The sequence below is a fragment of the Notolepis coatsorum genome (genome assembly GCF_963971535.1).
Source record: "Notolepis coatsorum genome assembly, chromosome: 16".
Taxonomy (NCBI): Eukaryota; Metazoa; Chordata; class Actinopteri; order Aulopiformes; family Paralepididae; genus Notolepis; species Notolepis coatsorum.
The window spans coordinates 85,666,157-85,682,317 of NC_140180.1; the positions used below are offsets into that span (position 1 = coordinate 85,666,157).

Consider the following 16,161-nt stretch of genomic DNA (forward strand, 5'->3'; position numbering starts at 1 on the left):
GACATGGTCCTATAATCAAATGTGAAATCCTGCTTATTTGTCTGAAAACTAAAATGTAATTTCCCAAGTTTTTGCCATGGGCGCCGCCATTTTAGAGTTAGCTAGATGGTGATGTCACTGTAATGGTTTGGGCTGGCTCCCGGTTTACACTGCTGGTATAGGTACGTAAATATGGAGTGTTGTGAAAGTCAGTCAGTAAATTGTCAACCAAATGTAACGTTAACGTCACAGTGACCAATCGCAGCCACTCTTATTGTCTGGGACCAAATACGGCCACGCCCCATTCCCAGTAAAAAGTGGGAATCTCTAGAATGGGTTTTGGGCGACGCTGTATACGGAAGTGACGATAGACAACACTTTCTGTTGTCAGTAGATGGCAGCATTGGTTTAAAATTAAAAGGTGAAAATGTTGAAAACTACATGAATACATTTCCCAAGATCCTTAGCACAGGTCACAGGTCACTGGGATGTGTCTATTCTTCGCCGTGATCTGAACAGCGGTAAACTATTACTGCGACCTCGGTATAGCGACCGCGAATGGTAAACTAATTATCTTAACAAAAGTGCGCTGGTAGCGTTACATACAGTATGTTGTCTAAAGGGGGACATATGGTACAATTTAAGATTTTAATGATAATCGGCATATAAAGGACAACATAAAGCATTGTTAATTTGTAAGAAACCTCAATGAAAACGGTAATATTCGCTATTGTTATGAAAATGTGCTAGAATCCTATAAAAATGTGGACGCATTTGGTCTACGTTCCGTTACCTACAGAAGAAATATATATTATATAATTATACTTGTAGTTGTATTATCTGCGAGACATCTCCACCACGCAACAAGTCAAAATGCTCCGCTATCTGCAAACAGCTCCACTGTCTGTGTGTGTATACTCTGCTTTGGTCAAATCACATTCAGCATGCCCTCAGCGTTTCTCCACCCCAGCCAGCTGAAGCGTGTGGGCCATACATCCCAAACTTTGTAATCCTACATCTTTCATGCATTTGACCACGTTTCTGGCATTATCTCGGAGTATTACATGAATCTTTTCTTTTGGAATATGCTACGTCTGGAACATATTCTCGAACACTGTTGCCAGCACTGCAGCAATATGGGAGCCGGAAAACTCTTGGGAATGCAGGACCGCTTTACAGAGTTGGAAGTCTGCGTCAATCCACTGAGCTGTCAAACTCAGCATTGACATGGGGCTGACATCAGAGCTCCAAATATCACTGGTAAAGCTAATTGAAGAAACGTCTTCTTTCAGAAGGCTATCAATGTGCGAATACACTGCCTGGTAGAGCTCGGGTACAAGGCAATGTCTGAAAAATATGTGCGACCTGGGAGAGTGTAACGCGGTCGTCGAGCCCTATGAATTCCATTACTTTTCATGTGATCACCTTAGCCTTCTGACTACCACCGTCGCACATGTGCCCTCTAACGTGGTTTGTATTAGTGGCCGCTTTGTTTCCTCTGACTTTTTTTGCGCCAATAATAACGAGTTGAGTTCACCATGTAGGCTGTGCTTCATCTCGATATTCAGCCGAATGCATGAATGCTGAGTCTGGCATCAGTTTGCTTACATCAAACACAATGAATGGTTTTGTTACACACGTATTATTATTCTGCAGTATTATTAATTTGCTCAAATGTCATGGCCTCACACAGTGCCAACTGCAGGTCTCGCCATCTCAAAGATGACAGAGCATACATATGCAGCATCCCCCTGTTGGGGTTGCTCAATGTTGTAAAATATTACATAAATGTTTTTTTATGAACAACGATATTTGAGGAGCCTAATAATATTGCTACAGCGTGCAAGTGCAATTCTCTGAGGTGGGAGGCTCCGGGCAAAACCATCTCTGTGACGTCAGCATTTAAGGTGAACAAAATGGCGGCGCACTGGTTGAATGCTACACGAAGGGACATAACAAATTGTTTTTTTCTTAGAAACGGCTTATTTTTATAACGTGATTTTTTCTGTGGTTTATCTAAATACTAATTTGATGCTATGACTTTGTTTATATCGCTATGCAACATCTCCCCTTTAAGGGTAGCCAAAATAAATGCCTACTCAACCCTCAAAAAGTTAAGAATACTGAACCTCTGTACTGACAAGACCGTTCTGCTACTAAACGATCATGAAGTTAAGATACTGAACCTCTACTGACAAGACTGTACTCCTACTAAACCATCATGAAGTTAAGATACCTCCATACTGAAAAGATTGTACTGCAGGTTTGTTTATTTGACAGTTCAGAATTCAGTATGCTTGTAGCAAACTCAGTTGTTTGGAAGTCTATCCTGAGAGAGAGAGCAAAACTAGATGATACAATCAACACTAATGTTGGCCTGATGAGCCACACCTGGCTCTTTCTGCCTGCTCATCCAAAGTTCCTCTCAAGAGAATCTTGATGAATGACAAGACTAACCACAAGAGCCCTTCTGCACATGCTCCATCAAGTGGCTTCTGCCACAGAGACCTTAGTTACCAGGCAACCATTCACTGCAGAAATCATTATTCATTTAAAACATAATTAAAACTCACATTTCACCTCGAAATGCAGTAGATTATAATTTTACTCAACATAAAATAACATCAAATTTAATCATTTCCTCTGACTGTTTGTTTTGTAGCCATTTTGAAGGACTATAAACAACTTCTTAGGTGCAAATGATGACAGCTTTACAGCTTGACCAAAGAATCAGGACCCCCATCAAAATGTCCTGCCCAGCGATGGGATCTAGACACTATACCATCCATGGCTCTGAGTAGGATTAAATAAACACATCTTCACAATGTTGACTTCAATCTGAAACATGAGCTTCACTTGAGGCTTTCACACTAATTAAAAAAGGTGTTTCCAACTCGTTCACCTCAGCAATAAACTAAAACTAAAAGTAGAGAGAGAGAGAGAGAGAGAGAGAGAGAGAGAGAGAGAGAGAGAGAGAGGGAGGGAGGGAGAGAGAGAGAGAGAGGGAGGGAGGGAGGGATGAAAGAGCAGAGAGCCTCTGGGGAAACTGAGCAGAATTAATGTAATAAATTAAATATTGAATCCAAGGGACATTTTATTATTCTATTATTCTGAATGTAATTGAAGAATAGCGAAGATAAACAGAGTCCATGTCACTCTACAGTCAGAGAACAAGAAACGCCAGAGGCTCATGGGAGTAAAAACCACCAAAATGAAAGCCACCTACTCTCTCTCTCACACACATGCACACACACACACACACACACACACACACACACACACACACACACACACACACACACACACACACACACACACACACACACATATAAAACTGTCTTTCCGAGAATATAGAAAATAGTTTAGTGAAGACGTTGCCAGAAGCAGTAATATGAAAGAAAAAAACTAAAAAGGCAGCTTTGAAGCTGAGTGTGTGTGTGTGTGTGTGTGTGTGTGTGTGTGTGTGTGTGTGTGTGTGTGTGTGTGTGTGTGTGTGTGTGTGTGTGTGTGTGTGTGTGTGTGTGAATGAGAGTGAGTATTGCAGGTCCATACAGTGTACAGTACGAGTAACCATAATGCTACGACCTTTCCTCTCTCCTCCTCTCCTCTTTCCATTATCTTCTCTCCTCCTCCTTTCCTCCTCTCACTTCCCTTCCTCTCTCCTCTCCTCTCTTCTCATCGCAGTTCAATACATTACCACAACGCATGGGTGAATGGAGTCAAAGATTGGAAGAATATATCTAGCAAGATAAAAATCAGTCCTCTCAAATGCACACTGTAGCTTGTGTCATATATGAACAGTGGAAAAGGCATGGCGGCACAATTGATGCGCAAATGGAGAGGGATGTGCGCTCTCTTTTGGAGACAAGTGCTGGAACGTATCGTTAATGTGACACTAATGCTAGCCATTTGCAACCTTTCATTCCGGGGGCACAGGGAAAGTTTGGGACAGCCGGGCAGTGGGAATTTTCTTGAAATTATCCAGCTGCTGGCAAGCTATGACCCTGTGCTGAAAGAGCTGATCAACCGGCCTGAGGGCTCAGTTAAATACCTTAGCAAGGATATCCAGAATGAGCTAATATATATATTGTCCCAGCGAGTTCAGCAAGACATTACGGCAGAAATAAACCAAGCACCGTTCTTTTCTGTGATTATGGATACTACACAAGATCTATCCAAGCGAGACCAGCTAAGCCAAGTATATAGATACGTCACCATAGTAAGAAATCCGATGGACGTAGCTGTTGATGTAAAAATAACAGAGGCTTTTTTGGGATTTGAGGAGACACCAGATACTTCTGCAAGAGAGCTGGAAATTTAAATAATCGAAAGCATTACAAAACACGGCCTGGAAATTTCCAAATGTCGTGGGCAAGGCTATGACGGAGCTGCCAATATGAGTGGGGTTTATTCTGGTGTCCAGGCTAGAATTAGGGAAAAAGAACCCCTTGCAACATATGTGCATTGTGCAGCACACAACCTAAACCTCATACTCAATGATGCAGTTAAAGACATTCCAGAGCTCAAACAGTTTTATGATACCATAGAAAATGTGTATAAATTTTTTGGCCACAGCATTAAACGGTGGGCCATGCTGACTGGCATAATTTCCACAGACGATTCATCTCACCCAGGCATCACGTTGAAGCGATTATGCCCTACCCGTTGGTCTTCTAGACATACCTCCCTTACTGCTATACGCTACAGATATGTGGATGTGATGAAAGCGCTGACAAAAATAACTCTAATTAGTGACAAGGCTGAGCGTAATGAAGCAGCAGGATTGAAGAAAGTAATGGAACATTTTAATTTCATTTGTCTAGTGGTGCTCCAGGCGAAAATATTGGAGAGTGTTAATGCTGTCTCTAAATTACTCCAAACCACAAACATGGACATGCAGAAAGCCTCGAACTTGCTGGAGAATGCGATAAAAGTCTTGTCTGAGTACAGGGATGCTTTTGATGAGGCAAAGACAACCGCACAGACGCTTGCAGACAAATGGGGAGCTCATAATACCTTCGAATTAGACCCTACAAGAGTAAGAAGAAAGAAACGTCATTTTGACGAGCTGTGTGAAGATGAGCGACTATCCAATGCAGAAAGCTATTTCAAAGTAAATATTTTCAATGCCAATCTGGACATAATAATCAACCAGCTGTCCCACAGATTCCGTAGTATGCGCGAGACCTCTCTCATGTTTGAGGCTGTGCACCCCATGACTCTCCAGCATGCAGGAGACGATGAGCTTTATGAGAAGGCAAAACGTCTATCTGACCACTACAACAGGGACCTAGCAAATGACTTTGCCACTCAACTCCTGTCATTCAGGGTCTGTTTTAAACAAGAGATCGCTAAGGAGTCGTCAGTGTTCCAACTTGCAAAAATGCTGTTTGTGGATCATCAGTCCGTAACTTCCTCGTTCACTGAGGTGTGTACTGCCATGCTGTTATTCCTGACGTTACCTGTGACTGTGGCGCCAGCCGAGCGATCCTTCTCCAAGTTAAAACTTATTAAGACCTACCTGCGGAGCGCCATGGGTCAGGAGAGACTGAGTGGGCTTGCAATCCTGTCCATTGAAAACACCAGCGCCCGGGAGTTGGACATTAAAGACATTGTCGAGGATTTTGCACAACGCAAGGCTCGTCGTATGCCATTCAAATAGGTGAGTAAACTGCCCTTTTCTTACTCTAGTCTATAATAGTATTTATTATCTCTGTCTGCTATATATACCGCCGCGGCCTCACGGCCAGCGTGGGGACAGAGAGAGCTTGGCTGGCTGCAGATGGATGATTCTCAGTTCTCACACAGACCGCAAATAAACGAACGCTTATAAAATGATTTAATAGGCTAAACTTCGTTTAAAATTCTTTGTTTTAGACTTGTTTATTCTATTTGAATTTTGTCGACATAATGCTACGTGGCCCGTCTAGATCCGTGACTCCGTTGCGATACAAATGAATTATCTATAAAAGTGGCTATCTTTGAAATCCTCACGGCCTGCACCGTGTCAGTGCAGAGAACACTCTCCGTGGTGCTGAAACGTTTTTTCCTGTTTTATTCCACTATTCCAGGAATTTCCAGAATTGTGTGTGAGAGATGGGATCATAGGAGAGAGAGATGGGAGAGAGACCTGCATGACCCAGCTTGGCTTCACAGTAGAAGAGAAGACAAAAGCGATTTGATCATTCTTTATCTTTTTATGACCCTCCGTGCTTTGTGACTTTCAGTGTGTACATCCTTATTGAAGCGTTCTTATTAACGTGCGTGTTGCGCACACGTGGGAGGAGGGAGGGATGTCCCGGTGCCGGGGGGGGGGGGGGCCCGAGCTGGCCTGAGCTGTCAAGAGCTGTCAATTCTCGCCTCAGGGCCCGTGGGGCATTCCAACCGCCACTGCATCTCATCAACAGTCAACAGTCAGACATAACGCATAACGTTTATGCTTATAGAGACAGTAAAAGTTGTATAGTTGTTGTAGGATTTTTGTGTATAGTGTTCATTTAAAGGGGAGATGAAGCATAGCGATAAACACATAGTCATAGCATCAAATTAGTATTTAGATAAACCACAGAAAAAATCACGTTATAAAAATAAGGCGTTTCTAAGTGTAGCAGCCTGAATATTCTACTAAGTATTCAGAAGTGCTAACTAACTGTTACTTTCCCTGTGTGTGTATAAAGTGTGATAAACAGTGTTCCTTTGGATAGCTCGCCCAGTCTAATGACGAGGTGAGGTGCTACTCTTTTCCGGCTTCAGTATGGATCACTAACAATAACATTGAAGCACCTTTTCTCCCGTCTGGAGTGGTCCTAGAGTGGGATCAGTGGCGGTTGCCAGCAGGGGGCGGAGTGGCAGTGGTGGCAGGTGGAGCGGAGGAGAGAGGAAAGCAACGAGGAAGAGGGAGTTACCTGGGGGCGAGAGGACCAGGAAGCTCTCTTCGGCAGTGGACTTGACTGTGAACACTCGCAGTCACAGCGGGCGTGTGCTCTGGAAGAGCCCCGTTGCAGAAGTTATGAGGAGAGCCCCGTTGGAATGAGCAACGGGTCATAAGAAGTACTTGCTAGTTGACGGGTTATCCTAGAAGTATCAGCGATAGTGTGTGAGTAAGCGATACAGGACGAAGGACTAACGTCTAGAGTTAACGGGACTAACGTCTATAGTTAACGGGTTATAGTAGTAAGTGTGCGGTGTATTAGCATGCTGCTAACGGCTCCGTCTGACTCCAGTAGACTACCGGGCGCGCGGCGCTGAAGATAGTCAGCCACATTGCGTTAGTAGTACAACCGATATAGCAGGAGGGTGCATCCAGACCCGAAGTTTAGCTGTGTTTAGGGTAGCAACAGTATTAGCAGTTCGCGCGACAGCAGCAAGCAACAGCCAGCAGTGGACGTTCCCCAGACGTTACAGAGGACGCCTCTTCCCACCAGCAGAGGTCGCCATCACAGCACGCTCCTCCAGCTAACCACTGCCCATGCTGTTCGCCCAGCCCGCTAACTGTGCTCGCGGGATCGCCGACGCCATCTTGTCACCTGGATGAGAGGTGATAAGAGTGGGTCCGCCATCTTGGCTAAGTACGAACGGTACCTCGTGTATCCACATCAACATCCATTCAAGTGAACGCTAACAACCAGTGTCTAAGGGGTACCCCAAACAATTTAAGCCGGCTTTAGTGTAGGTTTTATTTTGGTAACGTGGGCCCACATTTGCTTGGTTTTCTTTTGGTATTTTATTATTCTTGTTATTTGAATTCCCAATGTTTCTCTACTTTATGCCTGGGTTTCCCCTAGTACAAGCGGGGTGTTATTAATGTATTGAGCACGCGGTGCCTATGGTGGGAATAGTTTCCCCTACATTATCAGTGAGAGCACCCGGTGCCATGTATGAATAAATGTGAAGTATTATCTGTAACTGATAACCTGCCCAGGCTTCAATACAAAGTAGACCTTATTGGGAGCACTGTGTGTGTGTCTGTTTCTTCCATTTGCTAATCTAACCCCTGGGTAAATATTGTGACTGCATAATTATTTAACCCTTACACCCCATTCACAGAATAGCATTTGAAGGGTCTATACAGGTGGTCAAGGAAGGGTACTGCTTAAAGGGAAGCCCAATAATACTATTGAACTGACAGCCACTGGGTGTGGGAGGGCTGTCGGAGGTACTGGGGGAAATGAGAGTGTGTGGGGAGCTACTGCTGACCGCTTTGGAAGGCGAGGGAGACCAGAGTACCAGTCCCCAGGTTAGTAAATCCTGGGCCCCATCCACTCCTGCTGCAAGCCCTCCAGAACGACGTTCCGGGCCAAAGACGGGGGTACATATAGGTCCAATTCTATAGTATCCTACTACCCAGTGTCTGTGTACTACTACTCCCACAAGCAGGGATAATCCACCCTTCTACATAAGAAAAAACGATTTGTAATGTCCATTTATGTAGCATTTATGAACATGTGCGCCGCCATTTTGTTGCTGACGTCACGGTGTTGGTTTGGTGTATACACTGCTGCTTATCTGCATAGTAAACATGGACTGTCGGGTCAGTCAAATGTTGCCTACCAAACAACGGGACCGCAGTGGTTCTTTTTGTATTGCTCCTGGCTGTTCAAACAAATTTTACCGCGTGAAAGAGAGAGGAAAGTTGGTTAATTTCCACAAACTACCAGTGAAAAAAACAGTGTTGTTGGCACGTTGGCTCAGGCTGGCTGCACTCAGGCGGCGCGATCAGCCTGTTGGACAGGGAAGGAGGATCTGCAGCGAACACTTCATTGCCTCGGATTATGTTATTTGTCCAGAAGACCACTAATCAGCTGAAGCCTGATGCGGTTCCCTCGGTCTTCGACAGACAGACCAACGCAGGCAGTTCAGCGTCGCGGAGCATTCAGCCTGCTGGCTACCTAGCTCCACTTCAACCCGCCGAGCGTCGGGAGCTCCAGCAGCTTGTCGATGTGCTAATAGCCTCGGCAAGCTAATGGTAGCTGGCTCCAGCAGCTTGTCGATGTGCTAATAGCCTCGGCAAGCTAACGGTAGCTGGCTCCAGCAGCTTGTCGGTGTGCTGGAGCCTCGGCAAGCTAACGGTAGCTGGCTCCAGCAGCTTGTCGGTGTGCTGGAGCCTCGGCAAGCTAACGGTAGCTGGCTCCAGGCTATTAGCACATCGACAAGCTGCTGGAGCCAGCTACCGTTAGCTTGCCGAGGCTATTAGCACATCGACAAGGTGCTGGAGCCAGCTACCGTTAGCTTGCAGAGGCTATTAGCACATCGACAAGCTGCTGGAGCCAGCTACCGTTAGCTTGCCGAGGCTATTAGCACATCGACAAGCTGCTGAAGCTCCCGACGCTCGGCTGGTTGAAGTGGAGCTAGGTAGCCAACAGGCTGAATGCTCCGCGACGCTGAACAGCCTGCGCCGGTCTGTCTGTCGAAGACCGAGGGAACCGCATCAGGCTTCAACTGATTAGTGGTCTTCTGGACAAACAACATAATCTGAGGCAATGAAGTGTTCGCTGCAGATCCTCCTTCCCTGTCCAACAGGCTGATCGCGCCGCCTGAGTGCAGCCAGCCTGAGCCAACGTGCCAACAACACTGTTTTTTTCACTGGTAGTTTGTGGAAATTAACCAACTTTCTTCTCTCTTTCACACGGTAAAATTAGTTTGAACAGCCAGGAGCAATACAAAAAGAACCACCGCGGTCCCGTTGTTTGGTAGGCAACATTTGACTGACCCGACAGTCCATGTTTACTATGTTGATAACCAGCAGTGTATACACCAAACCAACACCGTGACGTCAGCAACAAAATGGCGCCGCCCATGGCGAAAACAGGGAAATTACATTTGATTTTTCAGACAAATAAGCAGGATTTCACATTTTATTATAGGACCCTGTCTTACAAAAGGTACACAACAAACAAACTAGGATCACATTGTTCACTGCTTCATCTCCACTTTAACACTTTGGTCGCCAGGCTTATATTCTTAATATACCATCCTCCGCCAGCTCTATTTGTCTATGGGGATGTTTACCTTCTTTGCAGGGTTATAACTTTTTAAATTGTATTGCTAAATTGACATTACTATGGCCCATTCAACGTCAAGTATCTATTGTTCAGGGTGTAGCAACGTTATACTTTTTCATTCACATATTCATACTAAAATACGGTCTAAAGTATAAGTATGTTTTTATCGTTTTCTGCAGCTTTCTCCAGAATGTGACTTATAGCCCCAAATGCATTATATTGATGATCAAATACAGTTTGATAGGAATCTGTGCGAGATAAAAAAATTTCAAATGGACGGGCTTCTAGAAGTTACTACTGATCATCTGATGTTGACCGGATGGGGGGGGGGGTCGTTTATAATTCCGTGGCCAACGTTAGATGATTCATCTAGTGTGGGTGATATGATCATTAGAGCAGTTAGTATCGAACACGTTAAAAAATAACGCTGAATCTTACCGTAGCTTCCTCATAGCGTTGGGTGATGAGCGTGGAACAGAAATATTCCTATTATGGGATGTAAAAATATGCGATCCATTTCCAGGTTGTATAATAGTATATACGTCCAAATCATGTTGTTTATCGAGTTATTGGTAACGGATTGCTATCCGTTGTGTCTAGCTCGAGTCCTGGGACTATTACCGAGTGATCAGACCGAATTGGAATGAGCACCAGCTTCCATTTCCTGTTTCCGCTCTGGGCGATCCGCCGATCGGCCACCAGATGGCGCTCTTGAACCGTTGGAGAGTTGAGAGGGGATCAACAGTAGATCTCAAGTCTCCGGGGGAGAAATATGATTTCGATCACAGATTTTTGAAATATTGATATCAAAGACGTGGTACGGCGTCTTTGGCAGAATGAGCATGGCGGGGAATGATGTGGTACAGCGTTTTTGGCGACCATAGTGTTACGAGCGTTGTGATTGTGTGTGTGTGCGTGCGGTCGGCCAATCTGTGCTGGTCGGCGTGCCGACACTGATATGGAGTTTGCCAAACTCACTAGGAAATATGGTCTTAACCCCTTAAGCCTGATCGGCCCGGTACCGGGTTGACCCCAAAAAATCATCTGCCGTTTGTTAATTTGCTTAGATTCTTTTGTACACTTGATTTCAAGAAGGTGCTGAATGAGCTCAGTGGCAACCTTTCACGTCTGGTCAATGTTAGCACCATCAAAGATGAAGAATTTAAAAAAATGTATTATATTTATTTAATTGTTTAATTATTATTATTTAAATATGGCTAGGGCTTAAAGTTGTGCCTGTTTTTGCTTGCTCAGTGGAAGATTATCGTTTGGCAGTCTGAAAAGTTGTGGATCATAATAGCATTGAATCTGCTGCTAGACTGAATGGTGCTATGGTGATGTTTGTGGATTATGTTGACAAAGTGAAAAAAGTGGTTGAGGCAGGTGTTGTTATTGATGATGTTGACAAGGTGAAAAAAGTGGTTGAGGCAGGTGTTGTTATTGATGATGTTGACAAGGTGAACAAAGTGGTTGAAGCAGGTGTTCTTATCGATGACAGGTTTGTCTTTGTATCACCACTCGCCACACCATCAACAAGAATAACGGTTTCAAATATTCAGCTGTTTATTAGCGATAAACATTTTATTATTATTATTATTATTCATTTTTTTCCTATATTTTTTGGGGGCTTTCTGTATGTTTCACCCATCCCAATTTAGTCGTTATGCCAATTCCGTTCCTGGTCATTGCGTGCATTGCCCCACTGTCGTCCTGGGGAGGGTGTAGAACTACCACATGCCTCCTCCGATACATGTGGAGTCGCCAGCTGCTTCTTTTCACCTGACAGCCAGGAGTTTCACTGGGGGAACGTAACACATGCAGAGGTTCATGCTATCTCCCCCAGATCCCCTCCCTGCTGAACAGGCGCCCCGACCGACCAGTAGGAGTTGCAGTTTCCAACGACCAGGACACATACCCCACCGGCTTCCCACCCCCTAACACTGCAAATTGTGTTAGTAGGGATGACTGATCAAGCTGGAGGTACCGCTGACAGCTCGATTCGATCCCAGATTCTCTGTGGTGGTAGGCGAGTGCTTAGTCCACCCAGCCGTTCCAAAAAAAAATTTGGTGAAAGAATTTCAGCGGTATGGAAAGTTAGTTTCGCCAATTAGGAAACTAATGTCAGGCTGCAAGTCACCGCTGTTGAAACACGTCGTTTTTCAAAAAGAACGAGGAACTGAATATGTGATTTTTGTAAACTGTGGAGGGGAGGGCCATTTGGCTGGGGCCTGTCCTGATAAACCATCCTCTGCTGACAAAACACAGGGTGAAGAAGTGAGAGAAAACATGCATGATAGTAAAGATAGACAGGGCAGTGAATAGATAGCGAAACAGGGACAGAGTTTGGAAAAATAATGAGGAGAGGAGGAGGAAGAGGAGGCATGGAGATACAGGAAGAAGAATAAGGCAGTCAAGCACCTCCACAAAACCAGACCCCTATACAAGGGGCTCTCAAGCCAAGAAAGAGCTCAAAGTCAAGCATCTGGAGGGAAAAGTGTCAGATGTGGAGTTGTGTATGAAGGAGGAGGAGGAGGAGGAGGAGGAAGAGGAGGTGGGAGACTGTGGCGTCAGTAGCCAGACTCACACTAACTCCCAGCGGAGTGATACATGGCAGGACCAGTACTATAATGTACGACAGATCAAGACATTTCTGAGACAGACCAGAAATACATACATCTGATATAATGACAATACATTTGAATGTAATCTAATCGAATCTAAAATAGGCAAAATGTTAAGGTTGAAGATTACTAATGTAACTGTAAGGTTACTAATACACTGTTTCTGTGCTACCAAGAGCTACTGAATACTGAAGTAGAAGTGATTTAAGATAATTGATCTCCTGTTCCACATGATATTTTATTCTTGTGCGTTTTTTTCTCACATTCGTTATGATGAGTGATTTTAAAGTCTCCACACGAGCCAGAGATGTGAGAAATTGAACATGTCTTTTTGAGCTTGTGAAACTGAAGTTTGTTAGTGTCATGTAGCTTCAGGAAACACAGAGTGATAGCATGAATGAGACCGACTGGAAAAAAGAGTGGGATGGAGAAGTTATTTTAAGTAATTTAGGTAGAACTAGTGGAGGAGTAGCACTTGTTCTTTGTAAAAGCTTCCTTCTTTTAAGCATCATTTTAGTATGTCTAAAGAATGTAGATGCCTGTAGGACTCAATGGTAACATGTAATTCTTTTAGTTTTTAGTTTGAGTTTTTAGTGTGCATGCGTCGACTGAGACGGCCGCTGCTGCTGCACTTTCGTCTAATTTGTAAGTTTCTATTGTATTTTCTTTTTTTTACCTGGACACAAATCCATTTGACTTAAGTCGTGCCCTTCCAAATATGCAGTTTAGAAGAGTTTTGTCGGTCTGGCTGACGGTGGGATTACTTTTCAAGTGGGCGAGAGAAGGACAACATCTCCTTTCATTGTTATGCTGACGACCAGGGGTGTAGCTGGGGGGGGGGGGGTAGTTTAGGATGATTCCAAGGGCCCAGCACTGGGGGGGGGCCCAATTTTTTTTTTTTTTTTTTACTAGACATCACTCAGGTGTATTATTGATGCTCTCATTGATACTATGTTTGTTTCTGAAGTGTGTGTGTGTGTGTGTGAGATATAGAGAGAGAGAGGGGGGGCTTTGGTAGACTATTGCATTGGTCCATTCATTGAAGATGAACGCAATGCGACATCCTTTACTAGGCTCACCCACCAACAGTGCAGGTGCTGAACTGCTGATCCGAATGTATAGGTAAAAACCATATTATGCGTTTATCAATAAAAAAATTGCCAAAAAAAATTCCGCTTGCACGCTTACGCGCGCTCGCATTCACTGGGGGCCTACAAATACATTCTTTCATGGGGCCCAGAATCTGGAGCTATACCCCTGCTGACGACACACAGCTTTATGTCTCCCTGAAACCCAACAACCAGTCTTTACTTAACAGTCTCATGTCCTGCCTTGATGACATTAATTAAATGTTGGATGGCACAAAACATTTTACAACTAAATGAAAACAAATGTGAAATAATCCTCTTCGGTCCCCCAGACGCTGTCACCACCCTTACCAACAGTCTAGGCAACCTGTCCTCCCTGGTCAAGCCCTATGTCAAGAACCTATAGGTGTAATTTTTTTATCTGCAATTTACGTTCGATAGACAAGTGAACTCAGTGGTGAAGGCATGTTTTTTCCAACTGCGCACCATTGCTAAGCTCAAAGCCCTTCTCTTCCCTGCAGACCTTCATCCACGCTTTCATCTCATTTCGATTAGACTACTGCAACTCTCTTTATATAGTCATCAACCAGTCTTCCCTGTCCCGCCTACAGCTAGTACAATACGCCGCTGCCAGACTGTTGACCGGAACCCGTAAGAGAGACCACATCACCCCTGTCCTTGCCTCACTTCATTGGCTTCCAGTACGCTACAGAATACATTGTAAGGTTCTCCTATTCATTTTAAAGCCCTTAATGGTCAGCCCCCCTCCTACATCTCAGACCTCCTATCCCCCTATTCCAACACCAGGTCCCTCAGGTCAGCCGATCAGAGGCTCCTGACAGTCCGGAGGTCTAACCTTAAAGGGGAACTATTTTACTATTTCTTTCACTATTTGGACAATTTTACACAATTCCTGTGAGTTTATGGAATACATCTGTAAGGTTTTTTTTCAAAACAATTCATTGTTTTGTATTTTTAATCAAGTACTCAAAAACCGCATTTTTCTACCTCAAAATTTTAAGCCGTTTTGAGGCTGGGCTCCGCCCATACTCGGAATGCGATTTGAGTGACAGAGAGAGAGAGAGAGAGAGAGAGAGAGAGAGAGAGAGAGAGAGAGAGAGAGAGAGAGAGAGAGAGAGAGAGAGAGAGAGAGAGAGACATTGACACACAGGGGCCAAGCGGTCTCTCTTAATGAGTAATACAGGTGGCTGGCAGTTGACTACAAGCATAGATGCATAGCTGGCAGTTGGCAGTTGGCTACAAGCATAGATGGGGCGGGCGTTATTAATGCAGATGAGAAACCTCTGACGTCACATATACGCTAAATTTCAGATGACTCACTTGAGTGAGGGACAATATTGTGAGATGAGAATTGGAAGAATGCGCCAAATTGAGAATTAGAGACATAGATCCTATTAATATAAGTCCACATAATGCTAAACACTGGAAAATGCCCTTTATAAGATAGTTCCCCTTTAAGCTCAGGGGGGGCCATGCCTTTGCTGTCGCAGCCCCTGAACTGTGGAACAGCATCCCCACCTCCATTAGGCTCACCGCCTCGATAGATGCCTTCAAGTCTAGACTCAAAACCCACTTCTACCTATTCGCTTTTCCCGATGTTTACTGACTCATGCCCTGTTTTCCTGTGTTTGCTTGTGTGTCCTCCCATAAAACTGAGATGTGATTGTATACAGTATGTTGTCTAGATGTATCTATGTGTATCTACCCTCTGTACAGCACTTTGGTTGACATGTGTCATGTTAAATGCGCTCTATAAATAAATCTGATTGATTGATTGATTGATTGATTGATTGATTGATTGATTGATTGATTGATTGATTGATTGATTGATTGAAGGACATACAAACCATATCTTCCTTCCGTTGTCATGGGTAACGTGAGGTCTTTGGCAAATAAGATGGATGAGTTGGCCACACTTGCCGGTAGTCAAAAGGAATATCGTGAGTGTAGCATTATGTTTTTTTCTGAGACATGGCTGGGCACGGATATTCCAGATAGCAACGTTTCTATAGATGGCTTTCAGACTGTGCCCTCTGTCTGAAGCCTCTCACTCGTCCTGTATTCCTCTGCTTCTTTCTCTCCTTTCGCTCTTGCACTCAGATATACAGAGCACATAGATCAGTACTCAGTCTGACTCAGTATCTCTCTCAGTTATCTCTCTCTCTCTCTTTCTCTCCCTATTGGCATGCTGTAACATGTACATGTTGCCAAAGCAAGTGATTCAAAAACCCACCTTTTTACCCTTGCTTTCAACCCATGAACTCCTTCCTCTCTCACCTTTTTTATATTATTTGTTTTATTTTCTCACTACTAAAATTGTATTGTATTGTTTGTCTTGTAAAGTGTCTTTGAGCATTATTATTATTATTATTATTATTATTATTATTATTATTATTATTATTATTATTATTATTATTATTATTATTATTATTATTATTATTATTATTATTA

The 16,161-nt window shown here is 43.9% G+C and overlaps 1 protein-coding gene across 1 annotated transcript in view; it reads right to left on the reverse strand.

Moving 5' to 3' along the window:
* Nucleotides 1-5,514, reverse strand: part of spock1 (SPARC (osteonectin), cwcv and kazal like domains proteoglycan 1) — a gene marked incomplete at both ends in the record, with an annotated part of 56,881 nt that extends 51,367 nt beyond the window's left edge. The window contains 2 exon segments of the mRNA XM_084332114.1: nucleotides 4,318-4,403; nucleotides 5,501-5,514. Coding sequence (XP_084188240.1) covers nucleotides 4,318-4,403; nucleotides 5,501-5,514 — 100 coding nt within the window.
* Between the last annotated feature and the right edge of the window lie 10,647 nt (nucleotides 5,515-16,161).